Below are 22,654 nucleotides of genomic sequence, written 5' to 3'. Positions count from 1 at the left end.
TATATATATATATATAAATATATATTCTTCATATAATATATCCTAAAACTATAAGTTGCAAAGTCCATATATATAGTTTGTATATATTGGAAATGTAATATATTATACTCCTACTTTTTTTTAGGAATGCTTTTTTTTTATTTACAACACCATCACCTTTTCTTATACAACACCAAGGTGATCTAATCTTTCAAGCATTCATAATTTTGAAGATACAATTCACATGTATATATAAAAATAATCATTAACTAACATAATTTAATTCATAATTTCATATATTCCTAATCTTATAACAAAACTACTAAAAAGTTATATTTTGATTCACATTTCAAAATTATAGAAATATTTATAATTAATTTGTGATATTTAACATTTTCGGTAAGATTATTATTATTATGTCTCACTAAAGATTGACACCTAAATATGAAAAATAATTTTGATAATTCAACCTTAACTTTTTATGTCAAGGTGATTCCTTACACTTATGGTACAAAGTCTGATGTAAGAACCTTTTTCAACTTTTCAACACCCAATATCTTATCATTTATATTATTTAGATTATTAGTGAAGTTAGGATATATTTTTTAATGAGTTAGTGTACTTAATACTACAATCACATTTTTCGTCATGCATGCTATTATCCTAGGTACCCAAACAATATGTTAGAAAAGAATATATGGCTTAGCTAAACCAAGTTGGGGTTAACTAGTTTTAATTTTTTTTTCAAAAGATTTGTTCTTTCTTCAAGTTCTTTTAAAATTGATTCAATTTGAAAAAAAAATGCAATTAATTTAGGAATTAAAATTGATAAAAGATTGGTTAACAACAATTTAAAGAAGATAGAGAAAGAGAAAGATTGTACAAAAAGTTTGTCTAGTTCAAGCTAATTAAATTTCACTATCTTTAGGAATTTGTACAAGCACTCAAAACAACAATTACAAAAACAAGACAACAAAACACCACAAAATCAACTCTTGAACACACTCAATAGGATATGTTGAACACTTAGAACACTTCAAGAGGATACAAATCAAATAAATTATTCATCACATGAGAGGACATACATTAGAACATACTCCAACCATAAGGAAAATGAAAGAATGTAACAGAAATTCACAACATAAGCACAACACAAGACTAGTTCAACCAACACAACACAACATTTTTTATTCTTAAACTTGAAAACACTCTTAACAATGATCTCAAAAGAATTTTTGTTTTATATTAATATTTGTTTTATAAAAAAGGTGAGACCAAAGCTCTATTTATAGAGTTTAGAAAGTTTAGAAAATACAAATTTTGAAAAGATTTAAACATATTTAATTTTCAAGCTTAAATTTGAAAAACATTTACAATATTTTATGTTTTAATTGATTATGACACGTGTTAGTCAATTATTTCAGTTTTGTATTTAATTTAGAAAAAAGTTAATAGATTATACAAGATTTTAAATTGTTAATTTCTAAGAACATTGAAAACACTTAAATATGCTCTCTTGTTTAATTGATTGACTAAATGTTAATTGATTATCTTGTTTTGAAACCTCTAATAACAATTTAGTAGATTACTTAAAATCTTAATCGGTTAATAAAGCCATAACACCCTTTTCTCACATTTTTAACTTTACAAAAATGATTTTCTTTAAGTTGATTTTAGTATAGGCCGTGTGCTTGTGCGAAAGACTCAACAACATATAATGAAAACTACAAATGCTCAAAACATCTTCATTTCAAAACATCATCATCGAAACATTTTCACTAAAGGCTTGAGTATATTCTTTTAAGTCTAACAATCTCACATTTTTTTTATAATATTAAGAGAATTTTAATGTGCTGAATTGATACTTTCATCTGTTAAAATATTCTTAATTGAAGTCTTTGAAGACTGAAATGAATATTTCGACTGGTTGATTTATCGAATCAATTAGTTAAAATCACTTAAGATTTTCATATATTTTTTGAATCTTTTTCAGTAAGCTAAAACATGTTTTGAATATATTAAAATTCAAGTTTTCAAAAGGTTGTAGTATATTAAGATTTAGCATATTGAAAACTTGAATTAATTTATTGTTTTAAGTTTAAGTGAAATCAACAAATTGAAATGAATTTTTAATTAGTTAAAACTAACAGTTTCAGATTTATATAGTAAAATTATGTGTTTCCTGTGATTTAAAAGTGTTTTAAATAGAATTCATAGTTTTAAAATTTGATAAGAGAGAAACTACTACTTTTTATGAGAAAAAAAACTTTTGAATCGTGCATTTGATTCTTGGAGAAAATCTTGAAAGTTCTTTGATCATTTTGTTGTGGTGAAGAGTTTTTCTGAGTTTTCCAGAACCTGTTAGTTTTTGCACCAAAATTTAGGTATAGTTGTTTCATATTTGAATCTTGTTTGTACTGTTGTGTGAAATTAGACAGGGCTTCTAATTTATGTTCATTGGTGTATATTGTGTGGTTGGAGAACACTCTTGTAGGGTTCAAGAATTGTGTTCTTAAGAGTCTTGTGTTGTAAAAATTATGTGATTTAGGAAAATCTCATTGGTGTAGTTGGGAAACTAGATGTAGTTCTTGTGAAAGAGTCAATTAGTATAAAATTATCACGTGATCCTCTTTCTTTCCCTCATTACATTTATGCATTGAATTCTTGAAATGATTCTTGTGTATTAGAAACTTGAACAAATTGATATTCTAACTAAATAAAATTTAACTTGGTTGATTTTTCAAATTTCTTTTAGTTACTTGAAATTTAATATATTGTTTTGTTATTTATGAATATTTTAATCTGATGATTTTTAATAACTTCATTCTAAACCAATTTTTCAAGATTTAAAAAAAAAAAATTCAATTCACCCGTCCTCTTAAACTCTACCTATCATTCTAACAAAAATACCAAAAATCGCAACTAAAAAAATCAATTCTTCAACAAATTTATTGTCAAATTCAAGTGGTGGAGTACATCAAATCAACTAACACACCCTTAATCAATTTTTCAACTCAACATATTGTCTTTACTTTTATGAACAAACTCTCACTTCATTAATGCTTTGAAGACAACATCAAATATTATAACTCTAAAACAAGATCAACTTGTACTGGTAAGGGTTGTACGACTGATGACATGTTTTGGTCCCCCATCACTGGACTGACCGATGTCATGGCCTACATCAATGGGTTGACCGAAAATTATGCTTAAGCAGAGTCAGTGAAGTTAATCCATGATTAGGAGCTAGGTAATGCAACCCTAATCATGGTCCAACTCCCTAATCCAACCCAATAAGGAAAGTCCACTATACTGGTAAGGTCCGTACGACCGATGTCATGTCTCGGGTTTCACCACTGGGCCAACCGAGACCTCATGGCCCACGTCTATAAGGCCGACTAACAACATTAGTCCAAATACGCTCAAGCAAGATCAGTGAAGCTAATCCATGATTAGGAGCTAGGTAATGCAATTCTAATCACTTTACAACTCCCTAATCTAGCCCAATAAGAAAGGTCCACTAAGGTAATATAAATAGCAAACATTCTAAGAATCAGGGGATCATCATCACGACCCACTAAGTCTTGGATGTATCATCATATTACATATAATAGTTATCTAATGAAGCCTTAAACAATCATTAACACAAAATGTATAAACAACGACTATTTATTTAATGCGGTTTTAGGGTTAGCCGCTGTCATTCAAAATGCAGTGGCATTTTTGAAATTAACTTCATTTACGAATGCAGCTATTTGTAATAACCACATTCTTAAATCAAAGCACATGATTTACGAATGCGACTATTTAAATAACCACATTCTTAAATAAAGCGCATGATTTAAGAATGCGGCTATTACTAATAGTCGCATTCTTAAATCATTTTTTACCCTAATTTTGAAGCACGCCACTTACGCTTTCATACTTTCTTTCTTCTTGGCGCTTCGCGTTTTCTCTCTGTTTCTGCTTTGGTGTTCCTCTCTTCTTCTGCGAGTTTCATTGTGTTCTTGTACCATTGCAAGTTCGTTTCAATTCACTCTCTCTTCTGCACCAATGGTTTATAATTTTTTTTCGTTTCACTTATTTGTTTGTTTTCTTGCATTGACGAAGGATTCTCTGGCACTACATTTTCTCTTTTGTTTTTGCTCTCATGTTTCATCTCGTTTTCTGTGAGCCTTCATTGTCTCCTTTGTGCCATTGTAAGTTTATTTCGAGTTCTCTTTCTTCTTCACCATTGATTTATATTTTTTTTTCGTTTCTCTTATCTATTTGTTTTCTTGTATTGGCGAAGGTCACCACTGCTTCATTGCCTGCTGTTTGGGTTTTTGCTATGTCGTATTTGCTCCTTCGTTGTTGTCGCCACTGTTGTTGTTGCCGTCGTTGCTGCCTTAGGGTTTACGATTTTAATTTAAAAAAAAAAAAAAGAATACGGCTATTTACCATAGCCGCATTTATCAATCACATTTACGAATACGGCTAAATAGCCGCACTTGTAAATCTTCGTTTTAAGAATACGTGATGATCAAGTGTGACTATATAACCGTCTTTATAAATGTAAAATATCCGCACTCATTTTGCCTTAGTCACTACAAGAATAATAAGATTTAGCTGCAATAGAAAGCGTGGGTCACACTATTTGCGTAGGTTAAGCCTACACAAAATGAAGAAGAAAAAAAATAAAATAAATAATGTCCGTCAAACACACGAAAAATCCACACACTACAATAAAAAAAGTAATTAGTTTCCACATATTTGTGGCGGTCAAATGTGGACGCATTTTTCGTCGACCAAACCCACGCAAAACGAATGCAAACTTAAAAAAAATGAAAAATTATAATAATAAAATTTTAAATTTTTGAAGGTTTAGCCCACACTATGCTTTTGAAGCTAAGTCCCCGCTATGCCTTTGAAGCTAAGTCCCCGCTACTTAAACGTTTTGAAGGTTCAGTCCACGCTATGATTTTAAAATTAAAAATAATAAAATTATAATTAATTTATTTCAAAAATTTTAGTTGTTGAAAGGTGTTGAACTCGAATATGAGCCAGAGAGCCCACAAAACTGCTGAGCGAACATTTCTTCCTCCATTCCTTCTTCTTCTTCTTCTTCCTCCACTCCACAAAACTCCGTGACGGTGACCGTGCTTCGACCATGAACGTGCGACCGTGAATGGTGAGTTTCGCATTTCTTCCTCCATTCCTTCTTCTTCTTTAACGACCGTTAATGAGTAACCCTAGGTTCTTGATGTAGGTTTCCCATATACTTGCTTTTTCTTACAATTATGATGCTGATTTGTGTAACCCTAGGATGATTTTTCTTCTTACATGTTGATTTAAGAGAATGCTAAGTTCTCGAATGATTTTGATGCTAAGTTCCTTGTAGGTCACTAATAAAGGACTGTGAATATCTTAGCTTTGTGAGGTTGGATTTTAGCAGGATGGTCCTTTAAGTGGATTTTAGCAGGATGGTCCTTAGTTTTCTAATAGTGGAAGCATAGTTGAATCTCTAATGTCATTATATTATTGACCACCCGAATACAAATAGTCCTTTACCTGACATGTTACGAATAATTTGTGTAAAAAGAGTATAAGTGAATACACATTGGATTACTGAGGGAGTTTGGAGTAACAGTGGTCCTTTTCGTTATTCGAATTGTCTGTGATAGGTAGCAATAATCAAATTCCCCTCAACACCTTTCGAAAATGATTTCTGCTATTTTAATATACCTTCTAAAGTTTGATTGCACTCCAGCGTTTTTCAGTTTCCACGAAGTTCCAATAATTGACAATCACTTCCATAGAGTACAACTGGTCTAAAACTTTCCTTTAAGCTTCGTAGGTACTTTGTGATCACAAATATTTTGAGTTGAAAATCACTTTACAAGTCAAAACTGATTTCACACCATTGTGATATGGTATGATAGTTTTGTTTGATAATTCTTATATATCACTACTCATAGAGCGGTGTTATATTGGCTAATAATTTCATCACTACTATATACATATATTCTATGCAGAAAAATAGATCGAAGATGGATGTATGAACGACTTAATCCTTCAAGGAGACTTAGCAAACAATTCATTACACATATTTAATAGAAGGTTGTCTTGTTCTATCATACGTCCTCATCCCTTGATGAGCTACACTCTTTCCATTTTAATTTGATCATGTTCCAAATCCTAAAGGATTTTCAAAACCTACGAAACAGACTTTGACAGACACATTGAAAAGGCTAATTTATAAAATGACACTAAGACACTGCATATATATATATATATATATATATATATATATATATATCCCCATGTATGTATATATAGAGAGAGATAGACTCAAATGAAATGAATAATGTACATAGAATCTAAAGTGATAATCAATACTTACTCCTTGTATATTCATTTTCTTATAATAGTAAGTCTCAAAAGAATATTAGTGAGTACTCATTATTTTGCAATGAAAGAACTGTCTCTTTATAAAAGAATCTCAATAAGATGAAATTATAACTTAGAAGAAAAGGTATATTCACCTTTCCAAATTAACTATTTTTTTTCCTATGATAATGAGCTTTACTAGAAGAGGTGAGAAGACATTAGTAGTTTGATGTCCTTCAAAGTGGAGGTGCTAGCGAGGAGTAACTGTTGAAAATGTATTTTCCAATATGGCACTTCAAGAAGGAGAAGTGCCTTTGCTTCATAGTTCAAAGCTTATTTCATCTTCTGAAATTTTTAAGCTGAAGGTATTATAAAAATAGTTTAGTGGCGCATGCATATTTTCAGAGAAAAATATATCCTTGGGAGGGTCATTTATAGTTGCTCGAAATTGCTAAGAGATCCATTTACATTCGGATGAAGCATAACACATCTTCATCTCTCAAGAAATGGAGCATGATTTGTCATGTTTCTTTCTTAAAAATAGTGGTTTTTTAATGGTGTTTCCCTATATATGCTACAATCTTTGATTTTCTTTACCATTCATTTGTGTTCTGATAGTGTATTTGTGTATTATTTGTGTTGACAGACTACAACAAAGAAGAAAATTTCTTCTGCTTTCTCGTTTCCTGCTGAACTTGATATGCGACATAAAATGTCTGAGCTGTCTCAGTTCGACTTGGTGTATGACTTGTCAGCTGTACTGATTCACAAGGGAACTGGTGCTAATAGTGGTCATTACATTGCTCATATTAAGGATGTAAACACTGGGCAATGGTGGGAATTTGATGATGAGCATGTTACTAATTTGGGTTGTCATCCATTTGGCGAAGGGTCTTCAAATTCTACCTCTAAATCCATCAAGACTGATGCAATTCATTCTAATTGTTCTCAAGCGATAGTAGCTGACAATAATGGAAATGGTTTGCATGTCTCTCATTCAAAATCTTCACTTGTGGAGACATTTTTGTCTAGTGATGCATACATGTTGATGTACCATCTTAAACATACAAAAAATGTTGGTGAAATTGGGAGTGTAATTTGTGGTGCTAAGCATGATGAAAGAGAAGGTGTGGAAGTTGCTTTGCAAAATGGTGCTTCTCTTGCATCTCATCTTTGTAATGAGATTCAAAATTTCAATGCCTCATATGATGAAGCTTGTCAGGAGTACAATAACAAGAAAGAGTTGGAATTGGGTCGTATTACTGGAAGGAGATAGGAGGTTCGATCTGTTTTACCTGAAGCTCCTGTTCAAACACTGGAAAAACCATTTGATTGGATTTCTAGCGAATGGCTTCGCCAGTGGGCTGACAACATTATTCCAGTGTTAGTGCTTTTCCTTTCAAACAATTATTAGAGTCAGGTTAATTGATGTATTAGTATTTTATAGGAGGCTTACTTTGCAAGGCATATACAGTCCTCTTGACAACTTGTTTGTCCAATGCTCACATGGGAAAGTCCCAATTTCAAAGGTTACCTCAATGAAACGAGTGTCTGCTAAAGCATGGGATACCTTGTTCTCCAAGGTAACTTTTCGTTGGTCTCCTGTTACATATTTTTTGTGGATTATTAATTATCTACATGTGGTTTAGTGTTGTTAAGGTTTGTTTGGTGTTCAAGATATGATAGGATGGTACTGGGATAAAAACAACTTACGATATGAATATGATAGAATCCAAGCATGATAAGCTTAAGCCAGTCAAATGTTTGGTGCACCTCAAATAATTAGATAACTAAATTATGTTACCTTTTCCTGTATTCAACATGGACCAAATAATGGTAAGATATGATAAAAATTATGTTCAAATGACAAAATTACTCTTCCATTAAAATTAAATATAGTTTCTCATATTTTATTGCTTTCTAACTTAGTTCCTCCCTCTGAGGATAAGAAATGTTTTGCACGGTTCACAATGATTATGTCTTGGGAAAGGTCAAAATTGACAAGCAACTCTTTCAACCTATTTTTATATTTGAAGTTAGGCAATACTGGTAGGAAAGATGAAAAAGAAAATTTACAAGATGTAGTGGAGATAAATCTAGTTCTATAAGTGAACTTTAGAAGTTGGGGGAGTGGTTGTGTTGCCCATGACCACATTTTTTACTGGTGATGTCAGTAAGGAAACTAGTGTTTATTGGGGGCTGATGGAACATAAACTTTCTTAGAAATGCTTATGTGAGGAGGAAAATTCTGTTTACTTAGCTAAATTAATTACAGTTTCTAACAAGAGTAGAAGTCGATGTTATGGCACTGTAGACTTGGCTTCCAACATTCGCCATGGAGTGTCTTCCCTAACCTAACCTTCAATACTTGCTCCTTTCAGTGATTACTTTTCTCATAATGAACAACTTCATCAACAAGTGATGCAAGCAAATGAAAGAGCCGATCAAGCAAATCAAATAGCTGCTCAAGCAAATCAAAAGGGTGCAATGTTGGAGGATAAAATAAAGTTCATGGAGCAAAAGTTAACCATGATGATGGAGCGACAACCGGGTGACACCTCAATAAGCACAAGTCAGGTTCACCCTCACTATGCTCGGAACTTTGATGATCAACCCTTGCCTTGAGTTCATCATTTTGTAAGTTTTCTTAAAACAATATCTATGTATGGTACTATAACTTGCTTTTCCTTGTATTAACTAGATTATGTTTCATTACCACCCTAAAGTTGCTTTTGGAGAAATTACCTTCATTGATGTCGCATACTGCTCTTGATGAAGTTTGATAATGTACAAAATAATCAGAAAGTAGAAGTTTCTTTTTCTTTGGTGGGTGATTAGATAGTAGCAGATACTGATTTGTTGTAAGCAGGGTAGGCTTTAATAGCTCAACTTATGATTATGATTATGATTATGCAGGGGGAGTTAGATATCACGAAGTAGATGCTAGGATTATTATGGTTTTCTGCTGCAGTTTTGGTGCTAGTTTTGCTGGTTTTTATGTTGTACAAATGCTGGTTTGCTGCTGCAGTTTTGGTACTGCTTTTTGTTGGTTTTATGCTGTATAAATGTTGGTTTTCTGCTGCAGTTTTGGTGCTGGTTTGATGATGTGCAAATGTTGGTTTTCTGCTGCATTTTTGGTACTGTTTTTAGCTGGTTTTATGTTGTATAAATGCTGGTTTATGCTGCAGTTTTAGTGCTGGTTTGGTGCTGTTTTGATGTTCTTTTTGGAGCCTAGGCACTGTTGTTTTTAGTTTTAGTAGTAAGGTGTTAAGCATAGTTTGTTGGACTGTGTGTCCTTGTTCTTTTGGAATGTTTGTAGTCATCTGTTATGTAGATGATCTCTTTAGTTTTAGGCTCTTGTTATGTTAAAACAAGAAAGGTTTCAAACTGTTTAAGATTTAACTTCTCTAGGTTGATATGATCAGAAAGTAGAAGTTTCTTGGAACCTTATATAGCTCAACTTCTGTTTGTCATCAAGTTACTATTTTTTAAAGCGTGTTTTCTGTTTTTCTTGGTATTTTGAAGAGTGTGAAGGTAAGCTTGTCTTGGTATCTATCAACTCAACCTTAGTTAATTAAAGTAACTTTAGTTCAATTTCAATCAAAATATCTTCAATAAAAAACCACATATATCACGTTTCTACCTTTGTATTTTTGTACAAAATTCCAAGTTTATTATCGTGAGCCTTGTATTAGAAAATATTTTTTCTTGTTCTTTTCCTTGTTCCTATTAAAATTTTGTTTCTTGCTCATTTTAAAAACAATATTCAATTTTCAAGACAAGTAAAAAGAATAAAGAAAAAGTTATAAATAAAATTTTTTTAGTAAGAAAAACATTTCTTCATATTAGATTGCTTCCTAAAATAATTTTATCTTGAATAATTATATTGAAAAAAAATGAAATAGGTAAAAAATAGGATAAATGCAATAAGAAAAAGAGAAGTAGAGTAATTTAAAATTGATTTATTTTAATAAAAAAATACTTTTCTTTTTAAAATTGATTTATTTCAATAAAAATATATTTCAAACTGAAATTCTTTGTGTGCTTGTAGGCTAAGCCTACACTTTTTCAAATAAAAAATATAAAAAATATTTTGAATATTTTGAAGGCTAAGCCCATGCTAATTTGTGCCCAACATGAAGGCTTAGCCTATGCTTATTGTGTACCCTTCGTAGCTAAACTCACTCTACTTGGACATTTTGAAGGCTTGGCCCACGCTAATATAATTTTGTGTGGGCTTAGCGTGGGTCAAACTCACAATTTTTTATAACTATTTAGACATTTTGAAGGCTTGACCCACGCTAATATAATTTTGTGCGGGCTTAGCGTGGTCAAACTCATATTTTTTTATAAATTTCTAAACTCCTTGTAGGCTAAGCCCACGCTTCACCTACGCAAAAAACAGCCCACACCCGTCTATATATCTTTACTTTGAGTATATTAGCTTCAAAATTCTTATTAACGTTATGCCGACGATAATCACCCTTTTGTGTAGGTTTTTCATACTTAGCCTCCGTTTTTGGTATCATTCGAATATCATTTGATGTTATGTTTTTATACAATATTTCATTTTATGCATTAGAACATATTTATTTATATATTATTAATCAAAATATAAGTTTTTTAACTATTTTTTTCTTCTAACGAGGTCGTTTTACTATAAAAGAGGAATGGAATCTCATGGAAAGGCAATGATTTTGAAATTTATGTAAACTTTAGTTGTCATAATTTGTGAAATGTCTTTTTTTACAATATTTTTAACTTATATTAGTAATAATAAGTAATAAATAATATTTTAATAAAAAAAATGTTAACAGTAAATTATAATATTTTTCACTTAATTTTTTTTTTTTCATTTTTTCAATCAAATAACTTTTATTACCACTGTTTATTTTTTCTTCTTTTCTTTTTCGCTGTAGTGCGTCTTTCATAGCTTCTTAATGTGCATAAAATAAGACGTGGAAGCAAACAAATTTTGTTTATAGAAAGAGAAAGTAAATAAAAAAATGAGATTATTTAGATATAAAAAGAAATAAGTAAATTTGAATAGAAAATTGCAAGAAAATAAGTAAATGATTTGATTAATATGATAAAATAAAATAAAACTATAAAAAATATTTTTTAGAAATATAAATTAAAATTAAAATAAATTTTAAATTTAAAAATAATTATAAAATATTAATAAAATATATGTTTACAAAATATTAAGACATATTAATAATATAATTAAATAATCAATTATATATATTATAGATTATCCAAACTTTCCTCACAAATATTTATATAAAAAGAAGGTTTAATATCACTGTTTTGTATAAATTTCTGTGTTTTGCGTTTTTTTGTCTTTTCTTTACATGCGCATTCTCATGCATCATATATCAAAGCCAATGAAGCAGGTTATGAAAAGGATGTTGATATTTTAATATTATAAACCGTGAAAACATATATTTCATATCTCAAATTAATATTTTATTTTTTAATTTAAAATATTATTATATTATTATAAGTGTTTATCAAATGTATGTTTTTTACTAAGAGAAAAATAAATAAAAGGTAGAAGATGACCCCACAATTCATAATTGACTAAAAGGAGTGTGGTGATTGTTTTCCACACAACGGTTCTTTCTGCAATAATGGGTAGTATTATTATTCTATTTGTATTGTGAAAACTAGGAGCCAACAGTCACCATTGACAACCACAAACTCACCTCACATCACATCACGTGCAACTACTCTTTTCACTGTGACCCTTTTCCCATAATAACAGTCCCCACATCGTCTTTCTAATTTCCATTGCTGCTAATCTAGCCGTTATTATGATCTCACCATAGTTCTTCACCCACCATCTTTTCCCTTTTAAAATACACCAACCTTTCCCTCACTCTAAACACATCACACTCTTCTTTACCCTTCCCATCTCTCTCTCTCTCTCTATCTTCCTCATTCTCCTCTCACAATACTGTTCACTTCAGAGTACTTGTACCATGGGAAATGTGCCTCTTCTCCTTTTCCTTGTCCTCTTCTCTCTCTCACCAGGTGTGTGTCAGATGCCATTAACTTTTGCTTTGCTCCAGTGTAGTACTCTCAGAACTCTACATTGCTTTCATTTTTTGTGTTGCTTGCTTCGTATGTTTTTCTCTTTTGTATTGCCTTCCACAGACAATGTAAACTATGTTGGAGTTGCTAAAAGTGTTGATTTTAAGGCTTTTTCCTCACTCTACCTTTCAGATCTATACTGGGTTTTATTACTTCTGAAGTTTTCATTTGTTAAAATTGATTTTTTTTTCTTAGCTGTGTTAAGTGTTGGTGCATCATTGTGTTTGAAGAAATCTGATTAGGAGGAAATACCCCTCAAATCCTCCTTGACATTAGCCAAATGCTTTAATTTCCTCCTTAATAAATGATCTCAAACAATCTTTACATATAATAGGTTATGCACATTGGTGCAATTAATGTAATCATTGAAATTGGTGATGTTAAGTGAGCTACCATTATTCAAGTGCATACAAATAACAATGTAATCACTCATTTTCCTTGTTTTTTTCCTCCCCTTGATTTGTGCAGGAGGGAATCTGGTAATGGGTAATGAGCAGGTTAGTTAACAAGAACCAATTCCTTCAAATGCATTTAAAAAAGGGGTTGTATTTGTATATATATAAAATGTTGTTGCTGGAATTAATCAAGTGTTGTGGAATCACAGAAATCTTGGTGTGTGGCAAAGCCTTCATCAGATCAGGCTACCCTTTTGTCCAATCTCAATTATGCCTGCTCCCAAGTTGATTGCAGGATTCTGCAGAAAGGCTGTCCCTGCTCTTACCCTGACAATCTCATGAACCATGCCTCCATAGCCATGAATCTCTATTACCAATCTAAGGGAAGAAACCACTGGAATTGTGATTTCAGGGGCTCTGGCCTCGTCTCTGTCACTGATCCAAGTATGTTACACCAGAACAAAACTTACATACAACATCTTAAACATGTTCAAAATTTGATGACAGTAATCTATTGTACATGTTTGTTATGACCATTTTCTCTGCTAAACATGTTGAATTTTTTGTGATGTTAAATTGCAGGTTATGGCAACTGCATTTACGCATAGAAGGCAACTAGTGGAGTATACAAACTGCAGTAGTATCTGCTCCAATGTAGGCAAAATTTGGTGATAAATTTTATGTGTTGCTGGCATTTTGTGGTGTATGTACTCCTAATTATATTAGGTTGCCATTGTCAACCCATAATTTAAATGTATGCCTCGTTACACGTAATCAAATTTCACCTTTCTCAATCAACATTATTCTAATTTGCTTGATGAATATGATAGGAGGGATATTTTTCCATTAATATTAATCCAATTTTTTTATCGACTTAAAATAGCATTCTTCAATCATAACCAATGTTACTGGAATTATTTTCCAGTCAATTTATAAATTTTGTTTGATTAGTTCAGCAATATTACTTCTGAAATTTTTTTTATCCAAAATTGGTAATGAGTTATTTTTCCTAACATGGTGAAAAAATCTTGTAAACTTCAACGAAAGAATAATCTAGATTAATATTTTAATAAGAATTAAAATTTATAAATATTTTTTTTATCTAAATCAAGTATTTGAAAAACAATTATAATTTGACTTAAATATTTCAAATTTAAGGGAATGATACATGTGAAGAATGACACAAAGATTAGAAAACCCATTTTCTTGTTTTCATTAGGGATTCAGGGTTTGTAAAAATGAATAATGCACGAAAGATGACTAATAACTGAACGAACCTTCAATTTCAATGAAATTTAAGTTTTACTCTTTCTTCTTCTGATTAAAAACCTTAAATATAAAAAAAATATACATATCGATGTTAGTTTTTTGTTATGATGAATTTTTATCGTCATTCTTATTATATTATCAATGTGATTTGTTAATTGAATTTTTGTTCATTTTCATAAGCTGTATCTTTAGATCATTAAAGGACACTTGAAGAGAATGTTGGTGCTTTATTTTGGATTCACTTTGTGATACAAACCGACAGATAACTAAGTACACAACAAACACTTTCCAAAAGGGTCAATCATATCAAGATATAAAGTCAGACCTCACCAGTCTCGAGAAAGAATCAACAAAAGAAAAATAAGCTATAAACCCGAATATCAGAAGTTCTTTCTTTTGGTCTTCTTAAAAAATAGAATATGTTTGTAATAATTTGGGCTCACTTTAGGGGTCCAAATAACAAAGATAGGCTAAAATAAGGTGCCTTTAGCATAATAGGGGGTGCAGTTATCATTTTAGCTTGTTCCTAGCCCTTTAGGAAGACATTTTGACCTAGTTTTTAGAAGAACAAGCCTAGGGCGCGTCAAATCCTAAGGCTACCCATTTTTTCTCTTTTCCCATCCTACCCCTCTTTCCTTTTTTCCAAGGCTCCTTCACCTATAAATAGGAGGCCTACCCATTGTATTTTACAAGTTGAATTTGAATGAAGTAAATAAACTATGCACAAATTGTGTGAGCTCTTATTGAGGTTTATGTCCTCTTAGGTTTGAGGTCTTATCTTGAGTGATTGGGAAACTCTCAAGTGGCGGCCAACACACTCATCTTGGAGCACATCACCCTCCAAGTGGCGTGACATTTCTCACCTACCATCATAAGTTTTCTCATTCCATTTTCCTTTCCATTTCTCCATTCCATTTATGTTATTGTCTCTTACTTTTCTTATTTGTTGCTCTTGGGTTTCACTCATAATTATGAGTATGGTGCATCATTTGAGAGGCCTTGACCACCATTGATGTTTACCTTGTGCCCATTTCAATTCCGCAAATTGCATCTCATCCTCACTATATCTTGTTTTTCATCTTTGCCTCTGTGAAGTGAACATTCACACTTACTTAACCACTTGGTTATGTTCCAGTGGGAATCTTCCTTAGGTCCTCACCATTAATTTCTAAAATCTCAATTTTAAGTAAAAGTGTCACCATAAATGAAAACATCTAAAAATCAACTACATCACTTTGATTTAATCCTTTTATATTTATTTGTACTTTTCTAGGGACACGGTTCTCGTCGGTTGACTTTCTCGCTGGTTGATTGAGTGGAAAGCTCTGCTTCTAATCTGTCTCCTCTAGATTTTATTATGCGTCTTTTCGTAGCACTGTAACGTGGCTCTTTTGGGACAGAGGGGGCTCTACCGGTTGATCACACTTTGACGATCAAGTCAGTGAGAGCTTACTAAAATAAGATAAGTATTCAGTTTCATTCTAGTATTAAAAAACAACATGCCCCTTTTATAACTACTTTTGTAACAACTTTCACTCACAAGAATTTAATCTCAACCGAAAGCATACTTAACAGAAAAACCACCTGCTAACGGGCACCACTCATCTTCAGGTGCTAACAGCAGGAAAATATTCTGTTTAACATGTGCACCATTATTCTCGGGTGCTCCTATTTTATTCTCAACAATTATTAATTAATAAGTAAGTAACATGTATTAATTAATATATATCTGGCATATTATCGCAAGATATAAAATATCTCTTTATCTTCATAATAATATGATAACAGATTTAAATAATAACAATTATATCTTTAATCTTCAGAATAATATCACAACAGATAAAATATCTCTTTATCTTTTATCTTAATTACCTTTCTAGGCTGACCAACATCTGGACCGAGCTCACGACCCACCTTTTGGGCCCAAACAGAGCCGACCTCCCCCAAGTACCTGGACTGAGGTCCCGAGCATTCTTGTCCAGTACACAAGCCCCCAGGCTCGAGCCGAGTTTGACTAGGCGAAGAGCCTTACGAGAATATAATCTCAACTTAAAACATGTATAACAAAAAATATTCTTCCTACGGGTACCTTTACTCACGGTGTTAACAACAAAAGAGAATCTTCTGCACCTTTATTCACGGGTGCTCACTACTTAACTTATCATATAGAAAACTAGCTCAAGTATAACAACTACTATCACACACATGCGGACCAACCCATCTCTACCTCTTAAGCATAAAGTAATTGTTAGAATGTATGACTTTAAACTAGAGGGGGGTGAATGGTTTAAAGGGGGTTTTCACAAACTTTTTATGATAGAATGAAATTCTTTGCAAGAAACCAGATTTAGAAATTCAGTTTGCCAAGAACAAAGCTCAAAATAGAAAAGCAACAGAAAAACAATCGGTTGTTTCGCAGAAACTATCGGTTGTTTATACCAGTAATATAACAACAACTGAAATTAAAGAGTTTAAGGAAGAGAGAATTGCACAAACAGTTTATACTGGTTCACTCTTAACCCAAGAGCTACATCCAGTTTCCCAGAAACCACTGGGGAATCCACTAGGTAATCAAATCCAGATTACATACACACACCACCAAAGAAGTGACCTTGATCCCCTCAAGACACACACTTCCTTTGGCTCAGCACATACACCACCAAGAGCACACAACCCTTCTTGGCTTTACAACACCAGAATGTACACAAATCACAGAACGAATTACACTGTTACAAAATCAACTGAAATCAATACAGAGTAATCCTATTCCACTTCTCTCTTGAATAACCAAAGCTCAAGTTCAAACTAAAAAATGCTTCAAAACTCTTTGAAATACTCAAATATGTTTTTCTTTCTTGTTGTTTGTTATAAAACATTAACAAACTATTTATAGTATTCAAATCTTAGTCAAAGCATTTAAAGCAGAAGCGTATTCAGTTATAAAATCAATTAAAGCTCTTTTAACAAACAAAAATGTTTTCTGTTAGGATTCCAAACAAAAAATTGGTTGAAATAGCGAATCAATCGGTTGTTTGGGTTTGACAGCAAGTCAACCATCCAAAACAGTTTTCAACTTTTTCAAAAACACCTAAGTATAAAACAATTGGTTGTTTCGACAAAACAACAGGTTGTTTTTCACTTAGTTTGAAAAACACTTTAATCTTAAAAGATTTGAAAACACTTAAGCTTTAGATTCAACAAAGAGTGAATTAAAAATATAATCTATCCCATATCCTATTCTAAAGCACCTCAGCAACAACAAGCACATCCAGCCTTCCATCAAACACAAAGGATTTGGATTCTTCAAAGCTTGAACACACTTGATTCAACAGTAATAAAGATAACAAGAATGCAACTTAAGCAAAATCTAAGCATGAAAAACCGCGGAGTCCTCAACAAAAAAAGAACTAACCTTTTGATGAACTATACCCTCATAGCTGCAACGAGTCGACGCTATTCTCATCTTACATAGGTGTATTTCATAGATTTGGGCAAGGATTACCTACCTTGACCTCTCCAAGCATTGCTTCACATAACGCATACTCGAATAGTCGTGCCTTTCTAAACTTGGTCGTCTCATCCTTGCCTTGAGCCAAATAACTTTAGTCATAGCAAATCAAACTGCTGAGTGCCCGAACTCGGGTCGTCATACTTGACACCGCGCTAGGTCGTCTTACCTGACAACAAATAAAAAATTTACACACAGGGTGCTTACTCGAATAATCTTACCGAGACAGGTCATCTTTCCTAACAACAAATAATCAATTTACACACAAGGCGCCTACTCAGATCATCTTACCGAGACAGGTCGTCTTAACTGACAACAGAAAATCAACTGACACGCAAGGGGCCTACTCGGATCATCTTACTAAGACAACTCGTATTACCTGACAACAGAAAATCTACTTATACACAGGGCGCCTACTCAGATCATCTTACCGAGAAAGGTCGTCTTACCTGACAACAGATAATCAATTTACACACAAGGGGCCTACTTGGATCATCTTACCGAGACAAGTCGTCTTACATGACAACAGAAAATCAACTTACATGTAGGGCACCTACTCGGATCATCTTACCGAGAAAGGTCGTCTTACTTGACAATAGAAAATCAATTTACACGCCGGGCGCCTACTTGGATAGTCTTACTGATAAAGGTTGTGTTACCTGACAACATAAAATCAACTTACACGTAGGACGCCTACTCGAATCATCTTACTGAGAAAGGTCGTCTTACCTGACAATAGAAAATCAACTTACACGTAGGGTGCCTACTCGGATCATCTTACCGAGAAAGGTCGTCTTGCAATGTGCTAACTCTAAACAAATAACAAAAGTAATGCACCATCTTTCAAGAACAAAATTATCGTACATTGTTAAAAAAGAAAGCTTTAATATCTTAGCTGAAATACAACTTAAGGTTTTCCACGTTCCACGCTCGAGGAATGGCTTCCCCTTCAGGGTCTCTAGTCTATACACTCCATTCCCGAGCACCTCGACTACGAGATTGCGTAAGTCTTCCTTTGATTCTTCAAACTAATCTCGTAGCACTTTCTGGACGCCTTCTGATAAGCTTTTATGGTGATTACCCCTCCTTCATCAAAAGACAGTCCCATCCTCATATGGGCTGTCGAGGCTACTGCTCTCAACCTGTTCAAGGATGCTCGACCTAAAACCAAGTTGTAAGCAGAAGACACTTTAACAACAATATACCTGATGGCAATGGTCATGGCTGTGTTTTCATTTGCGAAGGTCGTCCTCAGCTCAATGTACCCTTGTACTTCTACTTGATCTCCCGCAAAGCTGACCAAACAGCCATCGTATTGCCTCAACTGGTCATCCTTGGCTTCTTCGTTTACTTATTGGAGGGCTCTCATAGTGTCCATGAGTTGTTGTAAGGCGGGGGCATCGCTTCCTTCGAATCCCAGCGATGCTTGCCTCGTTTTCCTTATCACGTTAGAAAACTCAAACACAATTGTGGATGGAATCAGATTTTATCGGGCCCCACGGTGGGCTTCAAATGGTCTCGTCGGTTGACTTTCTTGCCGGTTGATTGAATGGAAAGCTCCACTTTTAATCTGTCTCCTCTAGATTTTGTTATGCGTCTTCTCATAGCACTGGAATGTGGCTCTGTTGGGACAAAGGGGGCTCTACCTGTTGACCACACTTCGACGATCAAGTCAATGAGAGCTTATTAAAATAAGATAAGTATTCGGTTTTAGTCTAGTATTCATAAACAACGTACCTTTACTTAGGGTCTCATGCCCCTTTTATAACTACTCTTGTAACAACTTTGACTCACGAAAAACCACCTCCTCTTTTATTCTCAACAACTATTAATTAATATGTAACTAACATGTACTAATTAATATATAACTAACTTGCATATTATCACAAGAGATAAAATATCTCTTTATCTTCAGAATAATATGATAACAGATTTAAACAATAACATTTATATCTTTCATCTTTAGAATAATAGTCCATAATAAAGAAAGGAAAATACAATACATTTAGGTTAACTTATTCAATGTAGTGATAAAAACGTAAACATGAAACATTATAGGCTACTTGGATGTCGAAATGGAGAATAAAAGGTGGAAAAAGTTGAATTCAAATCCTAGTAGAAATTGAAACATGAGTGAAGAAGGTGATATGTCTACTCATGCTTTGTACATGACCTTCATTAATGGAAGAAGGCCAAGCTCATGTCTAATTACTAGGTCCATGACAAGGAAGACACAAGAAGACCAAGACTTTTCTATTAATGGCAGATACATCCTCCTGTACATGTTTAAAAATGCCATAACCCAGTGTAGATATTTAGAGTATAATTTATTTTCTTGTTAAAAGTAAAATAAGAATTTTCCTTTTAATTTTGCTTAATTGTAAATTAGGTTGAATTAGGCACCAAAAAACCAACCTAGGTTAAATTAGGGCTTCTATAAAACTCCTAAATTAACTTAGGCCGGTCATAAACCTATAGAGAGTCACATGAAGCACACCTTGGTCATGCTTGCCTTGTGACTCCAAAATAGGCGCCATTTTCAAACCCATTTTTTTTTAATTGTCCTACCCATTTCTTTGTACAATGAACAAACGTCTATCCTATATAAAGAGGTGCTTGACTCATAAAATTCTAAGATCAATATATGAGTGAATTGCTGCCCAAGTTCGCAAGCTTTCTCACTCCGTTGTCTAAACTCTCTAGGATAGACACTTTGATCTTCTTCTACACCTCTCTAAGTGATACGGTTCAACCAATCAATCTCCATACTCTTCATGCACCTTCAAGGAACCCATAGCTCCATATGAGCCCTCCTTGTTCCACCTCCTCTATCAAGTTTCCGCCAATTCCAACAAAAATTCAAGAAATTCAATCGGTCATGAAGGCAACACCATCACTCATGCCTTCCACATGATTTCACACGTGTCTGGCGCTCCTCCATGATATATGACCAACCTAGGGTTTCTCTTGGGAGTTTGGAAGCCTAATTGAACCCCTAACTAGGTTTAGAAAACCTTGTTTTAACCCTAATTTAGCACAGACCTAAATACAAGCCCAAAACCCTATTCTACTTGACTCAATTACAAAGCCCAATTATTCTACATTATTTGACCCAATGCATGACCCATTAAATCCTATTCTACTATATACAAAATTACAGACTAAAGCCTAACCCATGAGAATAAGAACTTGGTCCTATTAAGGTCAACTTAGTCTTAGTTTTCTTATATTCTTCTAGCCAAGACTCTAGTTCTAGTTCCATGGCTTAGAGGTCTTCTACTAAATACTATGTACATTTCTTCATCCTAAAGTTGTCTTCTTTATTAGGCCTATAAAGGATAGATAAAGCCCAATTCGACCCATTGTGCTATTAACCTCTTGTACAAGGCCCTAGGTCTTCAACTTCTTATTCCGTGGATGTTATGACTGGTTTTCCATCATCCTCACCCTCTTGAGAATGATTTGTGCTTAGATCTGCATTGTTCTCAGTGACAACAACCTTATTATTTTCCGAGGTTCATATTTTTCTAACAAAACCAAACACCAACCTATAATAAACAATAAATAGCAAAACAAGTGATATATATACAGAAAGTTCAAGAAGAACAATGTTTTCAAAAATATAATTTAGAAAATTTTGACTTCTAAAATCCATGTTTATGGTGTAGCCTTCATTCTGATTGGATTTCATTGCAATTTTGAAGTGGTGTGCTGAAGCTCAATGGAAGTGGCGGACAAGGGTGGCTCCAATGGAGCTATGGTTTCCTTGAAGGTGCATGAGAGGTAGGGAGAGTGATTGGTTGGGCCATATCACTTGGAGAGGTGAAGAAGAAGATCAAGGTGTCTATCCTAGAGAGGTCTAGACAAGGGAGTGAGAAAGCATGCAAACTTGGGCAACAATTCACTCATATATTGATCTTAGTTATTCATGAACCAAGCACCTCAATTTATCAGAGAGAGGGCTGAACATTTTGGAGCATAAATTTGAAAATTCAAAATAAAACTCTCCAGTGAGAAGGTGCCATATGGAGTCATGCTTTCCATGTTGAGCTCACACCTTCCATGCTAAATCCTCTCCACTCCTAGGCTAGCATGTGAACTTCCATGTGCTCCATGCCAAGGTAATTTTCGTCCTCTAATATACCCTAGAGATTTTAGGGTTACATTGGGCTCAAAGAAGCCCAATTGTTACCCTAATCAGTCAATTTTAACCATAACTAGACCTATTTTACTATTTGCCAAAATACAAGCCCAAAAACCTATGCTACTTGGCCCAAATATTTGGTCCAATTATTTTATGCTATTAGGCCCAATACATGGCCCATGAAATCCTAAACAACTTTATACACTTTATTTAAGCTAAAGCTTGGACCAAAAATAATGCTGACTAGTGATGTGAGTTGATTTTAGATTTAGCCATTTTAGATGTGACACTTTACTTAGGATTGAGATTTTATCAATTATATGGTGAGAACCCAAAGAAGATTCCCACTGGACACGAACTTAACCAAGTGGTTAAGTAAGTGTGAAGGTTCACTTCTAGAGGGCAAAGGAAAAATACAAGTATGTGGTGATTGATGATGAAGAGCTGAATTTAAATGAACATGGAAGGAAACATAAAAGAATGATAGAAGCTGAATTGACAATGGAGGAAAAATAAGAACATAAGAACACAAAGATACATGAAGTAATGGAAAAAAATGGAAAAAAATGAAGGAAGAAAATGCTTATGAGATGGAAGAGATTTGGTCACACCACTTAGAGTGTGGTCTTCCTCCATGATAAGTGAGATGACCGCCACTTGAGAACTCTCCAATCACTCAAGATGAGACCTAATGTTAAGAGGAAACAAGCCTCACAAACACCTCACACAATTTGTGCAGAGTAAGTTTTCTATTCAAATTTGACATGTAAATACAAGGAGGAAGGCACCCTATTTATAGGAGATGGTGCCTTGGAAAATAAGAAGCAAGGGTAGGATGCTAAATGTGTGAGGGGGCTACCTTTAGGATTTGACCAAGTCAAAACCACTCCTTAG

At 33.4% G+C, this 22,654-nt stretch overlaps 1 protein-coding gene across 1 annotated transcript; it reads left to right on the top strand.

Moving 5' to 3' along the window:
- Nucleotides 1–12,197: 12,197 nt before the first annotated feature.
- Nucleotides 12,198–13,637, top strand: LOC137835120 (major pollen allergen Ole e 10). Its single transcript, XM_068643466.1, has 4 exons — nucleotides 12,198–12,384; nucleotides 12,913–12,941; nucleotides 13,049–13,283; nucleotides 13,422–13,637. The coding sequence occupies exons 1-4, from the start codon at nucleotides 12,333–12,335 to the stop codon at nucleotides 13,445–13,447; spliced, it is 342 nt and encodes a 113-aa protein (XP_068499567.1). The 5' UTR covers nucleotides 12,198–12,332; the 3' UTR covers nucleotides 13,448–13,637.
- The last annotated feature ends 9,017 nt before the right edge of the window (nucleotides 13,638–22,654 follow it).

Source organism: Phaseolus vulgaris, chromosome 5 (assembly GCF_000499845.2).
Source record: "Phaseolus vulgaris cultivar G19833 chromosome 5, P. vulgaris v2.0, whole genome shotgun sequence".
Lineage (NCBI taxonomy): Eukaryota > Viridiplantae > Streptophyta > Magnoliopsida > Fabales > Fabaceae > Phaseolus > Phaseolus vulgaris.
This window is presented reverse-complemented; position numbering and strand designations above follow the sequence as displayed.